Source organism: Myxine glutinosa, chromosome 8 (genome assembly GCF_964187855.1).
Source record: "Myxine glutinosa chromosome 8, kmMyxGlut1.1, whole genome shotgun sequence".
NCBI classification, from domain to species: Eukaryota; Metazoa; Chordata; class Myxini; order Myxiniformes; family Myxinidae; genus Myxine; species Myxine glutinosa.
The window spans coordinates 41663087-41683121 of NC_136268.1; the positions used below are offsets into that span (position 1 = coordinate 41663087).

The 20035-nt window shown below is 48.2% G+C and overlaps 1 protein-coding gene across 3 annotated transcripts in view; it reads right to left on the reverse strand.

The window, feature by feature from the left end:
• Positions 1 to 20035, reverse strand: part of LOC137432432 (inorganic pyrophosphatase-like) — a 283251-nt gene that overhangs the window by 182949 nt on the left and 80267 nt on the right. For all 3 annotated transcript variants that reach the window (XR_013624297.1, XM_078783203.1, XM_078783204.1), the window contains one exon: positions 2252 to 2378. Coding sequence is in view for 2 of the 3 variants with exons in the window: in XM_078783203.1 (XP_078639329.1) it covers positions 2252 to 2378 (127 nt within the window). In the remaining variant the exon portion in view is untranslated. The remainder of the gene's footprint in view (positions 1 to 2251; positions 2379 to 20035) is intronic.

A 20035-nucleotide genomic window follows, 5' to 3' on the forward strand; every position in this document is an offset into this window, starting at 1 on the left:
AGAGGACCTGTTTAGCCCGGATGTCGGATCAAGGTGCATCTTCGTCCCCATTACGAGGAATGGGCATGTTAACTAGTTATAGGGATTATGTGAACTACTTTCCTATTCGTCGTTCCCCATGCGATTGATCCTTTGGCCCTTATAGCACCGCAATAGACACTAGTGAGAATGACCATTAAACCACACTAAATAATTAAACCAACCGGAAGCCAGTTCTGAGCACTGCCGATGGGATGGCAACCAGCTAGATCACCACAAAGGCCGAAGACACATCCCGAGGAGCCGTGATTGGCCAGGGCAGAACGAGAAGACACTCACTGATTGGTGATAGAAGGCCGAGGAGGAAGCAGCATGCTGATTGGCAAGGTACGACTGATGACGACAGAGGCGGACTGCTCGCTGAGTGGTGGAGAGCTGGACAACGTAGTGGTGGCCTGCGGGGATTGGTGCAGAGGCACAGATGAAGTCACGAGGTGGTCAATAAAAGAACTGTCTGACCGGCATTTTCTCTCTCTTGCTCCATGGTCGTTCTTGCGCTCTGGTCTTCTTCTGCTGTTCTCCTGATCATCTTGTACCTGCTCGCGTTCTGGGTGATGGTGGATGGCTGTGCGCTGACGATTCTCCTCCCTCATCTTCACGTTTGGGACCTCGCGAGCGATTGCGCTTGGTCGAGGGCGGCTTGCCGCTGGAACACCACGAGACCGGGGTGAGCAAGATGCCCAGTGAGGCCTAGCAGCGAGCGAGCGAGGCAGACTGAGGCCTACTTCCCTCCCGCCAAGGCAGGAACCATGTGCGGATTCACGCACAGGAACGGGGGCCTGATACGGGTCTTGACGAGGTGCCGGGACAGCCGATTGAGCTAAGTGCACGATAACCCCACATATTTATTTTCATTTATTCTTCCCTTCGTCTGTGTTCAAGTCTGGTGTGGGGGACGTCCCGTTTAGGAATTTAGTTTACCGTCACGGTTCTTGTTATCGGCATTCCGTTTTAATAAACCTGTTTATTTTTGTACATTTTAAACCAGTTTTTTGTTTGAGTTATTTTCTTTGCAGGCTTTGGGACTGCCGGCGGACAACAGGTAAGACCCTTCATCTTCCCCTCCCCTTTCTTCCTCCGGCGCATATAGTAAAATCCGCTTTTGATCAGTCGCCTCGGAGTTAAAAGCTCGCTTTGGCTATCCGTGATCCCTATGGTGTTCACCTGGGGAATCACACGACATTATTATTTTTTAATAAAGTTATTTTACCGATAAAAAGTGTTCGTGTTCTTTCTTATTTGTTCATTCATCTTCTCTGTCACTGCTTTGCCTTAATTGTCATTGAGGGATAGTTTGGGTGGAGGAGGGGTGAGTTTTGAGTTAACGTGGCTTGGCAAGTTGTTGCTAGTTGAACACCTGCTCGGGCAGTCCAAGTTGCAGGGACTCCTCCCCCCAATTCCCCACCCCAAGGAAGTTTTATTTTCCCCTTCATATCCTCTAAAACCCCTTTCTACTTCAGAAGCTGATCAACCACCAATGGCTCAAATTAAAGCTTACAGTTCGAATGTTAGACCATCATCAGGAAAAAAAATAAAAAAAACCACCTTTAGAGGCCATTTTTCCCCACAAGCGGGGGTTGGCCTTTTTCGGGAACCGTGGTAGTTGTTGTTTTTCGGTCCCCTTTTTGAAGCAATGTTTTACGGCCGGATGCCCTTCCTGACGCCAACCCTTTTTGCCACCTTTAACGACAAACAGGGAATTACCAGTGAACTGGTACTCAATTAGCCGACCTCGGAAGGATGACTGGCTGAGTCAACCCCCCTGGCCTTAATTCAGCGATCGACCGGGTTTCGAACCCAGGATCCTAGGATCCTAAGCTGACACCCTAGCCGCTAGCCCAACACCAGGGTTAGACCATCATCAGAGAAAGCAGGATTTTGAAGGGCTCTTGCGACGAAGGGTTAAACACCTGAAATATCTGCTTTATTTTGCTTCCCAAGACGGTTAACCTGTATTGACTTCCAGGTAATACAAAACTAAAACTTCAATTGTCTACCAACATAGACCAACTCTCACCTTGATGGAGTGATGTATTCGTCGGTCTTAAATAGGCCCTTAGTTAACTTGCTATTCATAAACCATGCAAGAAGGCAATTAAAAGCACTCACTGCATGCAAGTCCCACAACGCAGCATTAAGGTACTGTAAATGGTGAGTGAGCTTTTGTCATCAGACCATGCAACTAAAAAAATGGACAAGTGCAAAAACAAACCGTTAAATTTGTCAGCCTCAGGATCTTCCACGTTGATGGCAATTAGCTTCCAGTCTGTCTCGCCCTCATCTATCATGGCCAACACACCAAGCACTTTCACTTTGACCACTTCACCACAACTGCACACCTATGAAAAGATGAGTGGAGTGAGAGCGCATGAAACACAGACATGCATTCTTTCAGCTGGCAAAACACAAGACCAGTAAATTGATTCAATACAGGAGCAGAGCATTAATTGAAATGCCAAACACTATCTAATCTTCTCCACACGGCACTCAACTTCACCACCATATAACAAAGAAAACAAGAAAGAGAAATCAGAGATTGCACACCCTCACAAGGATGTGTTTTAGTGGTTTTTAAGGCTTTTGGGTTAAAATAAATATGGCGGCCGAATTCGTGACCAATGACGTCATCAAATTTTTTTTCTATACCAATTTATCCCGAGATGACGCTCAAGAAATTTCATCTTCATCGGATGGTTTTGTACTTGTCGAATTATGACGTCATAATGGAAGCACCTATGACATCATCTTGTCTTGACATATGTTGTTGACATATGTTGTTGACATATGTTGTTCCCCATGGGGAGTACTTGACTGAGACATGTTTCAATTTTTTTCCACGGAGCGGTTTCAGAGATATGGATATGCAAGGTTTATCGGTTTTTCCAAGATGGCGCCCATACCACGTGACCGATGACGTCATAATTATCATTAAAAAATTATACAGGGGGAGTCACTCCTATGGTGAAATTTTATGTCAATCAAACGAACGGTTGCAGAGAAAAGCATACTCATGTTCTGTGAGAACAAACAGACAAACGGACCCAAATGCAATACCCTCTCCTCTGGCGAGGGTAAAAAAAAAATAGACTTTAAAGGTCGCAGAAAAAAAATGCAAAAGTTTGCCACTTTAGATGCAGTTTGTTATACACCACCTTGTTTAACACGTTACATTAGTTTATTTGTGCCTGGCCAACCTGGTGTTGGCTTAGCGGTTAGGGTGCCGGCTTGGGATCCTCGGATCCTGGGCTCGAATCCCGGCCGATCGCTGAATTAACGCCAGGGGGGTTGACTCAGCCTGTCATCCTTCCGAGGTCGGCAAATTGAGTACCAGCTTGCTGGGATGAATGATCCTGGTGTGTACCCCAGTTTAGAATAGGTACACCGTATCCCTGCGAATCGTAAGAGCGTGACCAAGGGGGTTGGCGTCAGGAAGGGCATCCGGCCATAAAAACATTGCCTCACACAGGGAGCCATGATTGTCATGGGGCCCGCAAGGCTAACCCCCGCTCTAGCGGGGAAAATGGCCTTAAAACGATCATTCATTCATTCATTCATTGTCCTTTCTGATGTCCTTAAAAACAGTAGGTTTCCTGTTTGGAATGATTTTCAATTTTGTTTGAGTAAAAACAAAATTAATCTCACTCCTCTCATGTATGATTGGGACAAATTCAGTCAGAAAACCGCTAAACTACATGTTTGTTTTTCGATTCATGTTCCAATTTGTGTTCAAAATATAACATTGAATTATAATAAAGTTGTTCCTCGATCATAAACTGAAGTTTGTAGACGGACGGACTGAACCAAACATTAAAGACAAAATTTGATTCAAACATTTGAAACAGTGAACAGCTTTTTACTTTCATTCATCCATCATATGCAGCTCAGCTCGGCCGCTGGCTGCATCATTTCCGGGGATGTGGTTGTGTAGCTGATGCACGACTTCCCGCAAGTTGGAGTGGGAATTTGACCAGAATGGGAGTGACATTCACCCCAGAAAGGTATTGTTACAGATACGACTTTGATGGTATGGTGGGCCGAGCGGGATGGCCGCCGTATCCGTACAAGTTACCCGAATTACCCGACTATACTCGACGTTGACGAGCCGCGCTATGCTGGCTCAATGGGAAAGAGAAGACACCCGGCTGGGTTATAATGACACAATACGACACCAGGGGTTCAGTTCTCAAGTATATTCGTACGGAAAAAGGTTAGATTACAACTACAAGAGGGACAGCATAGGAAGACAGGCACTTAGACACACTCTTATATTAACCCTAGACAGACCACAGATAAACGGGACAACGCTGACTCACACGGGATTTGATGGCAAGGAAAGCGGCAGTCGATGGCTCAGGTGCACCTGGCTCAGGGACAGAATCACGTACGGTGGTGTCCAGCAGATGCGGGGAGGTCGCTCAGCGCTCGTGGGTCGCGACTTTGGTGGAGATGCCGGGGAGGTCGCTCAGCGCTCGGGAGGGTGGCGTCTTGTCCTTCCAAGCTCGGGGCGCATCTCACGTCACGTCCGGCGCGGGGCCGCGTATATCCGGCGGGGAGTCACGCCCTCGCTCGTTAGCTCCGCCCCATATGGCATCGGCCCATGGCTTCTCATTGGGTGCGGGGGTTACCGGCTCCGCCCTTGACGAGGGGCCGACAGGGAGCCCCCTTCTGGGTAACCCCGTCGAGCACATGTTCAATGGCGGCCAACCGAGCCGGAGTGAGGACGCAAAGCCGCTGTTGTTGTGGTTGTTGTTGGAGCTTGAGATGATGGGAAGAGATGCGGGGAGGTATGGGAAGGTCCTAAACTCCTACTGGTGCCATATCATCACATTCTGGTGCAACGAAGAGTCATAATTAATGGAAACAAGTCCTTAACTGACATAGATTAAGAATAACTAGCAAGATGTCCTATAATTGTCTACGTGTGGTGCGGGGGACCTGGGCACGACATTTAATGGGGGGATGAAGGGGAAGATCGGCTCTAATGGGTGTTGTTTACAGACAATGGGACTAGGGAATGGGGTAAGGGGAGAGTTGGGGAGTATCGGAGAAAATAGGGGAATATTTACAAGCGGATATGGAGGCCAAATTCCATATTCGCAACATTGCACCCTTCTCTACCCTCGGGGCGTCCCGACCCGATAAATTTTTACCTACTTTAGTGTGGCACGCAATGTAGTTCCCTCTACTATTAACTCTACCCTGAGTGCGACAGTTTTACAGATATTCACAAATGAGTAAATATGTCCCCCTGCGACGTTGCACCCTTCTCCTCACAGAAACACACCCACAGGATAACCGAATCCGGAAAGAATTCTCAAACTAAACATACAGCCGGTAGGGAGCATTATTTACAAGACTACGCTGCTATTTACACTACGATCCAGGACCTGTTTTTGGAGGAACACATGCAGATGTTATGCATAGAGAGAGCGCGCTTGCCAACATCGATACACCAACCCACGAGTGCTCTGTGGCCGACGGCCTTTAATAACGTGCAGAGCACCCTTCCCGCGCATCAAAAGCACCACCCCACCACCAATCGGTGCAGTCACCATTGTTCATTGGAATAAAAATAAATTCGACAACCCCTAACCCTGCAGGTGTCTCTTGCTCTTCTTGTGGTGCACTTGGTGTTACTTAAAAGTGGTTCACCTGTATGGCATAGGTGCCACGTTGACCCATAGGTCCATCCCCGGGTGGTGCTTGGCCGCAAACGAACTGCGGTCCATCGTGGGTGGCCACAAACATTGCGGTCCATATGGTGTATCGATCCCGGCAGCAAGCAGCGAAAGTGCAGGCCCACAACTGCGTCGCCAGCACCTCTCTCTCCTCTCTCTCTACCCCAAAGCCAGATCCTCGGAGGTGGGAGACAAAAACAAGACAAGTGAGCAAGGTGGTAAGGGCGCAAAAGTGCACGCAATGCAAGGTGATGCACACTGGGGGCACATGGGAACCAGGTGAGACAGGTACGTTCCTACCGTACGCCCCCCCCACCAGGTAACCTACATGGCCCCTCCCTTACCCCTTACTGTATCAACAAAACACAACACTACCCATAAACATCTACTTTACAAATCCACAAACATCCCTACTGTCTTCCCCGTTCCTCCCATATACCAAATTCGTCTTCTCTCCCTCCTAACCAATCAAATTTGCCATTTTCAACTCTCATCAAAATTTGCCATTTTCAACTCAACACCAAAATTTGCCATCACCAATTCATCATCAGTCCCTCCTAGGGAGGGAGAGATGGAATCACCCCAATGTCTCATCCACGTCGTGATGCGTCTCACAAATCCAACAGCAATTCTCATTTCTGCAACACAAACAAAGAAAACACAGGTGTGGAGTCATCATCATCACCACAGGTAAGTGGCTGCGTATGGTGCGACAGGTTCATCAATCCTAACTATCTCCTAAATGACTTTAACAACTTTACACTACCCGGGGGCTTTCTCTGGCCAAACCATTGGCCCTCTTACACTATGGGTTCTAAAAACCAATTCCCATTGGCCAAACTGTGGTGCTCTTCAATTTGGGGTCTCACTCCCCCGATTCATCTCCCGGTGCCCTCGCACAATTTCTGGGCTGCGGCGTGTACCTCTCCCAGTGGGTCTACCCACCTGCACACCTCCACCACTGCAGTTGCCTCCGAGCTTACCTGCTCCTCACCCTAACCTAACTACCTGGGGAAGGCCCTCTGGCTCTCTCCCCACTCCGTGCCCTCTCTGGCACTGGGCTGCCCGATCCACACCCGGGATCCTCAGGCACCCACTCACAACTACCGGCTCCCAGAGCCCACCTGCGGCCTCACCTGGCCGACATCCTCACAGTGGTGGAGTGCCCACCCAACTACACACACTAACAGGCTACACGCCCAGCCATTTCCACAACACTAATGCACCCATTCACAACACCATTCTGCAACCGCACCACAAATGCCAATATCCAACCACAATTTACCTGCACCCTCTACCTAACACTTACACTACCCGCCCCGGGTGCTCGTGAAAGGGGTCCACTCTTCCCCCATCCACACCTTCGCACCATGCACACCACTCCGTACCACTCACTCCAACTCTCTCCACACACCTGTACCTGCACACCTGTGCTCTCACACCTGGTGCCACCTGCACCCTTCTCTCCCCAAGCGCATTCGCGCTGATCCACAACACTCATTACTCACACACTACTCCACACACCTGTCCAGTTGCACACCTGTGCAATCACACCTGTTCAATTCTCACACACACAGCATCATCTCAGCTAACTACTCCCTTCTGAAACTTGCGCTTCCCAGTCGTCCCTTTAAACTATTGCGCTCCCTCGTCATTATCATCCATACTAATCTACCTGCGTCCCCACTACAGGTATCAGTCACTAACTAATCTTAACGTTACCTACTGTCATCTTCTAGGGCCCTATTGATATAACCTAACCCACCCGGGCTAGTTTTCACTGCCATACACCCCATAATCTAGTGCTCCTTTGCCCCCCATGGGAAGGATGGTGGATTTGCCATCCCACCACATCGGGGGTCTCTCACTACCAATTTTGCACATCAAATTTCAACAAATTAAAAATTTGCCAATCACTGCCCATCATCTGCCAATCACTACTGCCAATCCCTTGCCAATCATCAAATTTTGTTTTTCTCTAATTTTGGGTCCAAAACACTAACCTCATCACCCAGTCAACTCACTAATACCTCTCGGTGCGCCAATTCCTGTCCAAAGCCCGGCTTCGTAAAGCCAAGCAATGGATGCTGGTTGTTTTGTGCCAGCGGCTGGATACGTCCCGCATTCGGGGCAGGGACGGAGGCTTACCCGGGCCGAGATCCCATGCACCACTTCGGCGTGGAGCCATCCAATGTCCCGATCTCGACCTGCCGGCACGTCTCAACAAAACGTGGTCGCCATAACGACCCTTCCTATCGGGCTGCCAGCTCCGCCTAGTGGAGCCTGGACGCGGCCGTTCAAAGCGAGGCCCGGCACGCACCGAGGGCCTGCTTCGGCTAAAAGTCGCTCTAACCTCTAACCCGTTTAATGTCGATGCTTCACCTGCATGCTTACACCCCGAAGCCCGTTCCTTGCTCACACATCCAGCCGTGCTCATGCTCCTCGTACCTTTCCTTACACACCCAGGCACACCCATTCCACTCACCGCCTTGGTCACACACCTGACCACCGAACACTTTGGCACACACTCGTTGGTAGCACACCTCACCAATACACCTCTTCGCGCCCCCTCCTCGGTCACCTCCTCTGTGACAATCACAGGTGTGCTCTCATTCGCACACCCAACCACGTGCCTCACTACCAATTCCAGCGTGCATTCCCACTCACGCTCTACCATTCCAGGTGTGCATCCTTCCATCCCAGGTGTACATCCTCGCTCACCTGTCACAACTAACTCACGCTCCATGTCACTCTCACTACTTTCACCTCCATTCCTGACAGCGCACTCACCCTTACTCTTGACAGCGCACTCTTTCCCCATGCACCTGTCCGTCACACACCTTTCTCGCGCACACTCTCCCGTTACACCCTCTGTAACACTCACCACAGGTGGACACTCTTCCTTACTTCTGACAGCGCACTCTTTCCTCATGCACCTGTCGGTCACACCCCTTTCTCGCGCACACTCTCCCGTTACACCCTCTGTAACACTCACCACACCGCGCTTCCATGTGCTCCCTCGCACACGCGCTACGACCGACTCACTCTCGCCAGCACCCTCACTACTCCTTGGCACGCACTTTTTCCTCACACACCCCAGAGTCGGACTTTCTCGCACACCTCCTCTTTCGCACACCAGACCTGTCGCACACTTCACCAACGGCCTCTCACGAACACCCGGGTCCATCTCGACCCCCAAGCTCCTTAAATCCCCTGGCGCATCATACGCACGACCATATTGGTCACCACTTACACCGGGTCCTCTTCCTCTTCGCTTCTCCTCCATCACCTGCGAATCCCTCATCCGGTTAATGAGCACATCATCACGATCCAAACACAGACTTTGGACCAATTCTTTTATCTCCTCTTTTATTTCTTTCTTATCCCCTCTCCGTCGCTTCTTAATTTCGCTCATCCCTTCTTCCACTTCTTCTAATTTGTGCTTCACTTCTTTTATTCCCCGGTACGTCTCCTCAAGCTCGTCCTCCAAGGCTACCTTGACCGTTTCCATGTGCGTCCTCACCTGCCGGTCCTTCGTCTCCATAACCTCTATCACCTCGTCCAACCTCGTTGTCAGTCCCTCACGTACTATCTGACATTCCCTCTTTGTCGCTATTAAGTCGTTTTTTATGTCGTTTTGTGTCGCTTTTATACCTCCTAATACTGCAGTGTTCCTTTGAACCTGCTCCGTTAGTCCTTTTTGTCCCTCCGTCAGCTGTTCCACCTCCTGCGTCAGGTCCTCTATGCCCCCTTGTAACTTTACAGTCCCCTTTCTCACCTCCTTTTCCATGTGCTCCTCACAGTGCCTCACCTCCTCGCGCACTCCTCCGACCTCCTCACTCACTCCTCTTCTGATCTCCTCTCCCATCACTTGCATCTCCTGCCCAGATGCCACCCTCATCTGCTCCATTTCCTCCCTGTGAGCATCCAGTTTGGTTTCTACCCCCATTCTGACCCCCTCTATCTGCTGCTCCATTTGTTTAACTTCCCTTTCCGCTTGGTCCCTCATGTCCCTCAATTTGCCTTCCATACTGTTTTCTAACCCCTCTAACCCCTTTTGCATCCCTTCCATTTGATTCTCTTGAGCGGCCATTCTGTTTTCTACCCCCGTTAACCCATTTTTCACTTCTTTTATCCCGTTGTCTAACCCCTCAAAATTATTGTCTAACTTCCCAATTTTCTTGTCTAACTCCTCAAAATTATTGTCTAACTTCTCACCGGTACCCCTCGCTTCGTCCCTCATTACCCCCATTTGGTTTCCCATTACCCCCATTTGGCCCTCTAATCGCTCACCCTGAGCATCCATCCGGTTCCCCATTTGTCCCATTTTGGCTTCTAGCCTGTCCATAAGGGCCCCCATTTGCAGGAGGAAAAGGTTCGGATCCACCAGGGGCGCTGTCACGGTCGCCGGCGCGGTGACCAGCGAGGCGCCATTTTGCGCGCCTGCTACCCTCGCTGTTTCGCTCTCCTCACGTCCCTCAATTTGGTCCTGGACCGACCCTGCCTCACTCTCCCCTACCGGACCCCAGCCGTCTTGATCCGCCATAGCGCGACTTTCAAAATTCGGTTTTTATTTTTTATTTTCGTAAAACAATTTGAAATTTCGCCGTTATAATTTCGCGCGGGAAACGCGCTCCGAATCGATTTTCCCTCCCAAAATTTGGGCCTAATAAATTTAGTCCCGGGTTCGAATTCCACTCCTCGACACCAATTGTTACAGATACGACTTTGATGGTATGGTGGGCCGAGCGGGATGGCCGCCGTATCCGTACAAGTTACCCGAATTACCCGACTATACTCGACGTTGACGAGCCGCGCTATGCTGGCTCAATGGGAAAGAGAAGACACCCGGCTGGGTTATAATGACACAATACGACACCAGGGGTTCAGTTCTCAAGTATATTCGTACGGAAAAAGGTTAGATTACAACTACAAGAGGGACAGCATAGGAAGACAGGCACTTAGACACACTCTTATATTAACCCTAGACAGACCACAGATAAACGGGACAACGCTGACTCACACGGGATTTGATGGCAAGGAAAGCGGCAGTCGATGGCTCAGGTGCACCTGGCTCAGGGACAGAATCACGTACGGTGGTGTCCAGCAGATGCGGGGAGGTCGCTCAGCGCTCGTGGGTCGCGACTTTGGTGGAGATGCCGGGGAGGTCGCTCAGCGCTCGGGAGGGTGGCGTCTTGTCCTTCCAAGCTCGGGGCGCATCTCACGTCACGTCCGGCGCGGGGCCGCGTATATCCGGCGGGGAGTCACGCCCTCGCTCGTTAGCTCCGCCCCATATGGCATCGGCCCATGGCTTCTCATTGGGTGCGGGGGTTACCGGCTCCGCCCTTGACGAGGGGCCGACAGGGAGCCCCCTTCTGGGTAACCCCGTCGAGCACATGTTCAATGGCGGCCAACCGAGCCGGAGTGAGGACGCAAAGCCGCTGTTGTTGTGGTTGTTGTTGGAGCTTGAGATGATGGGAAGAGATGCGGGGAGGTATGGGAAGGTCCTAAACTCCTACTGGTGCCATATCATCACATTCTGGTGCAACGAAGAGTCATAATTAATGGAAACAAGTCCTTAACTGACATAGATTAAGAATAACTAGCAAGATGTCCTATAATTGTCTACGTGTGGTGCGGGGGACCTGGGCACGACATTTAATGGGGGGATGAAGGGGAAGATCGGCTCTAATGGGTGTTGTTTACAGACAATGGGACTAGGGAATGGGGTAAGGGGAGAGTTGGGGAGTATCGGAGAAAATAGGGGAATATTTACAAGCGGATATGGAGGCCAAATTCCATATTCGCAACAGTATGTTTAACGTCAAGCAGCAAACAATGCTGACAATCCAGGTTACCAGCTTAATTTTCTATTCGACAGATGGTGTGCATTCATCGATAGCATAGAGTAGGGTCAGGAAATCAAACCCACACTCTTTAGCTCGAAAGCAAGTATGCTTCCTCTCAGATATATTTTCCAACCAAATTCAATTCATGACAAATATAAACACGTGACAATGCATTATTAAAGAAGTACTGGTGCGTGATGAAGAACAGCCTCAAGAGGGCGTACAAGATATTTTGATGGGATTCTTTATGCAAAGACACCAAACCAAGTGGACTTGACATTTCCAGGTCATTCTTTAAAAACATGTGCAGAAAGAAAAAGTTAAGATTCACAACAAACCAACAAGGTTCTAGATGAATATTCGAGTGGAAAGCGAGTTTGTTTTTTGGTACAGAGTCGAGGCTCATTGACGAGCTAGAGCAAAAAACAGACCACGACATAATGACAGGAACAGAATAAAGATTTGGGCCTGAGTGGGAGGGGAGGAGGGGGTGGCACACCAACAGCAGGGTCGAGGGACAAAGTAGAGGGAGACTAGGGGGCCAAAGACATGGGCAAGAATGAGAGCAAGGGGAGGACAAAGGGAGTGAAGGTGGATTGACCTGAAGCCCTGGCGGGAAGAATGACATGAAACAAAATAGTTTAAGTTGGTCCACAAGTGGGAAGAAAGAGGAGCAAATGAGTGGAGGTAAGCTGCGAGTCTGCATTTTGGGAGTTTCAGTGGAGGGAAAAGGGGGTGGAGGATTATTGGCAGACAGCATGTGCCTTACAGAGAACTGGGGGAGGGGATTGGGGAGGAAATGAACACTGGGAGGGGGTGGTATAAAACAACAACAACAACAACAACAACAACAGGCATTTTAAGGCCATTTTCCCTGCTAGAACAGGGGTTAGCCTTGCGGTCCCCATGACAATCTTCTCCATTTTACCATATTTTCTGCATCTCTCCTTGTTAACCCCCTTGCCCACATCTAGGGGGTGGTATGAAGACATAATAAGGAATGGGCATAAAGTACAAGACCAGAAAGGAGATGATAGAAGAATGAGACCACCAACCTGTGTGTCAAGCTGACTGAGTAAGGTGTGAAGCACAGCCCAAAGGGGTGAGCAGTGCCCTTCGACCGACTAAACAAGCATTACGCCTAGGTCCCCCATCGGTGAAGTGATGTGAGTCGACAAAGTGGAAGACGCAAGGCGGCCATCTTGGATTTTGACGTGGCGACCCAATTTTCAATAGCGTTCTCCCTTATGCGTAGATACACCAACACACCAGATTGGAAGTTAGTAGTTCGTTTATTTTTCCAAGATATTTCGCTCACAAGGTTCAGACATATATATGGTGGCGGCCATCTTGGATTTTGACGTGGCGACCCAATTTTCAAGAGCGTTCTTTCTTATGCCTAGATACACCCACACACCAGATTAGAAGTTGGTACTTCGCTTATTTTTCAAGATATTCCGCTCACAAGGTTCAGACATACATGGCGGCGGCCATCTTGGATTTTGACGTGGGTTGCACCCACACACCAAATTCGAATTCGGTCCTCCGCTGACGCACGCAAGGATGGACGGGAAAACCATAGTCCCCCTTTCGCTCCGTGGTGAGACGGGGGACAAAAAAAACTCCATGAAACTGCAAATGAAGGCCTTGTAGGTGGATACGGGTTCAGGTGTGTCAAGGAAGGACTTTTAGGCTGAGAAAGTTAGTGGCTGGCTTTGGAGGCAAATTTAGAAATGTGGTTTGTCCATGAAAGATCATGGTTGATAGTGAGACTCAAAAGTTTGAGTGACTGAACTTCTTCAAGATGATTGTTAAGGAGGTAGATGGGATGGTTCACCAGATGGTCTTTTCAGAAAGACTGTGAGAGAGTCGATTTTTCTGGATTAAAGGACATATTCCAAGTGTAAGATTGGCTCATGATTCTATCAAGATCTGAAGAGGGAAGAGGCTGATGCCTATCTGAAGGATGAGGGATGTCACGGCAGAGGGTGGAGTCATCAGCAAATAGAAAAAAAAGATTTTGCACAGAGTCAGAAATAGAAGATTAAGGTTAATATAAGGAACAGGACTCGAAATTTATTCATTACAATAAAAGATACTTTTATCATGCAAGCAGAAACGAAGGAATAATTTGCAGCTGTCCAATAAGGAACATCACACAGCACCACAAGGGCCATATGTTCAATACATTAGCACAAGTGGGTATGGTGGATCGAGAACAATTAAAAGCAAGGAAAATAGAGAAAACAGAAGGGTAGGGAGAAAGTAGTTTGGAGATTGTGCAGTAGTTGGAGTAGTTTGGAGATTGTGCAGTAGTTGGAGTAGTTTGGAGATTGTGCAGTAGTTGATAGTAGTTTGGAGATTGTCCAGTAGTTGAGGGAGTAGTTTGGAGATTGTGCAGTAGTTGGAGTAGTTTGGAGATTGTGCAGTAGTTAGAGTAGTTTGGAGATTGTGCAGTAGTTGAGATAGTAGTTTGGAGATTGTCCAGTAGTTGAGGGAGTAGTTTGGAGATTGTGCAGTAGTTGGAGTAGTTTGGAGATTGTGCAGTAGTTGATAGTAGTTTGGAGATTGTCCAGTAGTTGAGGGAGTAGTTTGGAGATTGTGCAGTAGTTGGAGTAGTTTGGAGATTGTGCAGTAGTTAGAGTAGTTTGGAGATTGTGCAGTAGTTGAGATAGTAGTTTGGAGATTGTCCAGTAGTTGAGGGAGTAGTTTGGAGATTGTGCAGTAGTTGGAGTAGTTTGGAGATTGTGCAGTAGTTGAGATAGTAGTTTGGAGATTGTCCAGTAGTTGAGGGAGTAGTTTGGAGATTGTGCAGTAGTTGGAGTAGTTTGGAGATTGTGCAGTAGTTAGAGTAGTTTGGAGATTGTGCAGTAGTTGAGATAGTAGTTTGGAGATTGTCCAGTAGTTGAGGGAGTAGTTTGGAGATTGTGCAGTAGTTGGAGTCGTTTGGAGATTGTGCAGTAGTTGTAGTAGTTTGGAGATTGTCCAGTAGTTGAGGGAGTAGTTTGGAGATTGTCCAGTAGTTGAGGGAGTAGTTTGGAGATTGTGCAGTAGTTGAGGCAGTAGTTTGGAGAACATATAGAGATGTCGGTGGGTGGGCTTGGGAGAAAATAGCATGAACGGGAAGAAAACCTAATCGGCAAACGAAAGTGAATAAGAGCAATGAGATGTGCCGATGAGATGTGATTGGATAAAAGCAAAACCAACAATGAAATAAACAGATTGGGCATTATTGAGAATTTCAAAGGAAATAAATTGGCAAGGGAATGTAATGGGAGGGAAGGCGGTGTGGTGAGCAAAGGATAAAGGGTGTAACAGTTTTCAGACTAAAAAAAACTAAGGTACAATTCAGCGATTTATCCACTCTTAAAAACACATTATTCAAACTAGTGGGGTCACCAGTGGGAATCCCACGGGCATGGAGGTATATCGTTGCTTGCACCGTTTTTGCGGTACCCGGGACAATAACGTTAGGCGTGAGTCCAAACCTGAAAATGCTGGAGACCAAAGCTGAAATTGGAAAAACAATATAGCCTATTTTACTCCAGGGGGTCCCAGGATTTACCCACCCAAAATTTCGTTGCATTCGGTTCAGCCGTTTTTGCGGTACCTGGGAACGGACGGACGGAAAGACAGACAGACAGACAGACAGACGGACATTTGGTGAATTATAGTAAGATGGTAACTTTCTCTCTCAGGGAGGGAAAAGAAGAGGAACCTCAACAAACTCCAAGGAAACAAGATGAAGAATTGACCACCAAGTGTGAAAAGAATGCATGCAATGAACAAAGAATTGGCAAGAATGAATGGAGATTGTTTACGAATGGAGAATGGAGAAATGTTTACAAGACATTACTTGAAAGTCCCTGTGTTTTATTTTTATCAATTACCACAATTTGAGAGCATTTGCTATTACAAGGCTTTGATTTGCAAGATTTCCACCATGACGACGATTGTTCTCTGCTCTCAAGAACGAAAATATTTTCCACCCCTAAATTACTACCTCCACCACCGAAGGTGGACGGGGTTATGTTTTCCCCCCTGTTTGTCTGTGAACAGGAGCTCTCAAAATGTTGTGGATGGAGTATGGCAAAACGTGCTGGTTGAGTTGGGTAGGTGCAATAACAAGCCGATGAGATTCTGTTTCAGGTAAGGAGGCAGATCCGGCCAATCGGTGGGATACAAAAACGTAAACTGTTCAGCCTGGTAGAGGTAGGTATACGTTCTACCGAGTGCCGTTCTATTAGTATATAACTCCAATCAAACATGGAGGTTGAAGGACGTCGGGAGTTCCTCACAAATAGCCTCTGAGTCAGACGAAGGGCAAATGCTCAAAACGTTGGCTGCACCCTAATTTCCCATAGTGACACAAAATGCTGGTCAACTTGACTGCAATATGTCAAAATATTTATTTGTGCCTGTTTTTGTGTCCTTTACGACATCCCTACAAAGAGTACATTTCTTGTTTGGAATTATTTTCCATTTTGTTTGACTGCCCGAGTGCCAGACAAACTGAAGCAATTCCTTTACTGAGTTATAATGTGTGCTCGGGATGAGATTCCGTAAAATTTGCCAAATTCAGAGCAAAAGTACTGCCATAATAAACTGCAGGTTTATGTTCTGATTCGTGTTCTACAGTTTTCAAAATATAAAATTCAATTGAAATCAAGTAGTTCCTCGATCATAGACCGAAGACAGACAGTGAACTAATTGCATTAACACCACTTTGCACTACGTGCGTAGGTTAACAAACAAGCAAAATTAAGACCAGAGTGCATGGAAGTTATGCAACTTGTGTCAAAATAGTTTTTATGCCTCCGCCGTCGCTAGAGGCATTATGTTTTCAGGCTGTCCGTCCGGCTGTCCGTCCGGCTGTCCGCCCGGCTGTCCGTCCGGCTGTCCGCCCGGCTGTCCGCCCGGCTGTCCATCCGGCTGTCCGTCCGTCCGTGATAGGTTTTTGTTTCCGCAATAACTTGAGAAAGGCTGAAGGCATCTTTGTCAAGCTTGGTGCAGGTATGTACAATGAGGTAACGATGAAATGATTAGATTTTAGGGTCATGAGGTCGAAGGACAAAGGTCAGAGGTCATGTTAGGTAAAAACCCATCATCCCCCCCTAACCCCTCCCCTCATAAACTCCCCCCTCGCCTCCCCTTCAAATCTTCCCACCGTCATTGTTTCCGCTTCCGGTCTTGCCAGTGAGGGTACGTTTTTTCGAAGCTGTCCATGCTCTCCACGCTATCGAAGTTAAGCAATTGTTCCCATTTGTATTTTCGTCAAAACTGTATTTATCTTTCGGTGTGTGTACCTACAGTGTGTCCCGAGGAAGATTCTCGGTGTAAATCTTTCATACCTTTATAGAAAATCGTGTTAATTCGTGTCGTGTCTTTTGAGGCCTTGTCCTACCTTGAGGCTTTTGTTTTTCTCTCAGCGGTCCATCGATTGTGCTCCAATTACTTTCGTTCTCTGTTTTTCCCAGTCTTTTCACCCCATACTTCCTTCTTTAAAATCTCAACTCAAAATTCAAAAAAAAAAAAAAAAAAAAACTTTTCCTTCTCTGTTCTTATTCGTTGTTCTTATTCGTTCGTTCGTTCTTCGACCACGTGTTTCACCCCCATTTCCCCAGATAGTTTCCACTGTTAAACTATAAAATGTTTAAACTTCCCCCTGAAGTACTGTATTCTGTCATATATTATAACACCTTTTTCTTCTTCTTCTTTAAAAGGGTGCTTTCGACTTGCTCACCAAATCTATTCCTTCCAAAAAAAATTTCCCTCTTACAGTTAGTTCCTCTTTAATACATTCCCTAAACTCTCCTGCACTCCACCCCCCCCCCCCCCCCCCTCCAGCGTCCTCAAACTTATTTTTAACTCGAAGGTCACAAAAAACTCGTTTTGCAATAAATGTTCGTTTCCCATTAATCGCACACTTTCTAAAATCCAATCTCACCCCTCCCCTCCAAAACTTCCCCATCACCCATCCCTTTCAAATCTTCCCCCTTGCCCCTCCCCTCCAAATCCTCCCCATCACCCATCCCTTTCAAATCTCCCCCGTTGCCCCTTCCCTCCTAAACTCCCCCCACACCCCTCCCCTCCTAGACTCCCCCTCACCCCTCCCCTTCTAGACTCCCTCCTCACCCCTCCCCTCCAAATCTCCCCATCTCCCATCCTTCAAATCCGTCCTTGTCCCTTCCCTCCTAAACTCCCCCCTAACCCCTCCCCTCATAAACTCCCCCTCCCCTTCAAATCTCCCCACCCTCATTTGTTCTCCATTTCCCCCCTCACCCCTCCTCCTCAAAGCGTCCTCCCCGCTTCTTCCCCCTTCCAACTCTCACCTCCATCTCCCCCAACCTTCTGCCTCGCTCTTCCCCTCCTCAAATAACACCTCATTGTGCCTCACCCAATCACCATCAAACCTTTTGGCTGCCCCATCCTTCCCTTTCTCCGAGCTATTCTGAAATCTCTGACACACCTTCAACAGCTCTCCCTACCTCTTCCTCCTCTTCCACATCTTACCCTACCCCCCCCCCCCTATTCTGTATCCGATGCTCCCCCTTCCTCTTCATTAACGGTATGGACCTCAAACATCTGGGGCCTTCGTTCAAACTTAACTGATCTCTCCATACAGGTTGCTTCTGACAAACCAGACGTGATCTGCTTAAGAGAAACTTTCCTCCTTCATGATGTCTCTGATTCCTTAGTATCTCTCCCGGGGTACTCCCTCCTCCGGTATGATAGACCTGAGCCTCATCCTGGAGGTGGAGTTGCTATCTTTATCAAAAACTCTCTTTCTCACTCGCCCTGCACTGCCCTCTCTCCACCTCACCCCCAGGAATACCTCTGGCTACGGCTTCCCCTTCGCTCCCACCCCTTGTTCATATGTGTGTTGTACCGTCCACCAAACAGTGATGACTCCATCTACATCTCGCTGTCTGATAATATGGACCAACTTCTATCGACTCATCCCAACTCTCTCTTCCTCATATGTGGTGATTTCAATTGTCACCATGCCAGTTGGCTGGGTGTGGGTACCTCTCCCACCAGCCATGGCTCCTCAGCAAAGGACTTCGGCGACTCACTGGGACTGACACAATCTGTCAATTTCCCGACCCGGATCTCAGTCAACAGAGCATCTTCTCTTCTGGACTTGGTTATGACTAAAACCACCGTTTAGAGGCCATTTTTCCCCGCATGGCGGGGGTTGGCCTTTTCGGGGACCGTGGTTGTTGTTGTTTTTTGATCCCCTTTTTGAAGCAATGTTTTACGGCCGGATGCAAATGTCTGCTGCTCATCTTCTCCTCCAATCGGCTCATCTGATCATGTGCTTGTTAAAGTGGACATCTCTCTGACCATTCTCAGAGAGCCTCCTCAGCATCGACGAGTCTGGCATTTCACTCAGGCCAACTGGCACGGTCTTCAAGCAGCCATCAATCATCTGGACTGGTCTCCCATCTCTACCGCCTCTGACATCAACTCATCCTGGGAATTCTTCCAAAGTAAATTGCTCTCTCTCATGCACAGATTTATCCCATCTCGTCTTCAGTTGTCTTACTCTTCCTCCCGTCCATGGTACACGGAATCTTGTGGTGAGGCTGTTGCCCAGAAACAACTTGCCTTCGTCTCCTGGAAAGCAAATCCAACAGAGGGAAATCTCATTTCCTTTCACAAAGCCCGAAACAAGTGTGTGTCCACCCTCAGGAGAGCCAGGAAACAAAATCTCTCTGTTCTCAAGACCGAACTCTCTTATCTGTCTCCCTCTTCCAAATCCTGGTGGCGTCTGGTCAAATCTGTTTCTGGTGTTTGTTCCCCATCCATCCCCTCCTTTACCTCAAACGGCTACACAGCTGACTACGCACGTGAAAAAACTGAATGCCTCAACTCTGTGTTTGCCTCTAAATCTTGTGTCCCAAACCCATCCCTCTCTGTACCCACCGTACCCCGTTGCTCCTGGACACTGTGTCCTTTCCTCCTGACAAGGTGGAAAAGTTTCTGTCAACCCTAGACTCTGATTCTGCAACTGGACCTTACGCCATCAGCCCATAGGTCCTAAAATCCTATGCTTCCGCTCTTTCACTCCCTCTCTGTTCTCTTCAACCTCTCGTTTGCTCAAGGTCATCTGCCATCTGCTTGGGAATCAGCCAACATCACCGCTTTACACAAAAAAGGAACAAAAACAGATCCTAGCAACAACAGACCAATCAGCCTTCTCCCAATTATCAGCAAAGTCATGGAATCAATCATTGCTTCGGATATGAAATATTTCCTCTTCTCCAACGGCTTGATCTCTGATCATCAATTTGGTTTCAGACCAGGTCACTCAACTCTAGACATGCTGATTCTGCTGTCTCAACAATGGATGGAGGTCCTCAATGCCAAACAGGAAATTAGAGCTGTCTCCCTTGACATATCACGTGCCTTCAATACGGTCTGGCACCCTGCTCTGCTCACCAAACTCTCCTCCTTTGGTATCCA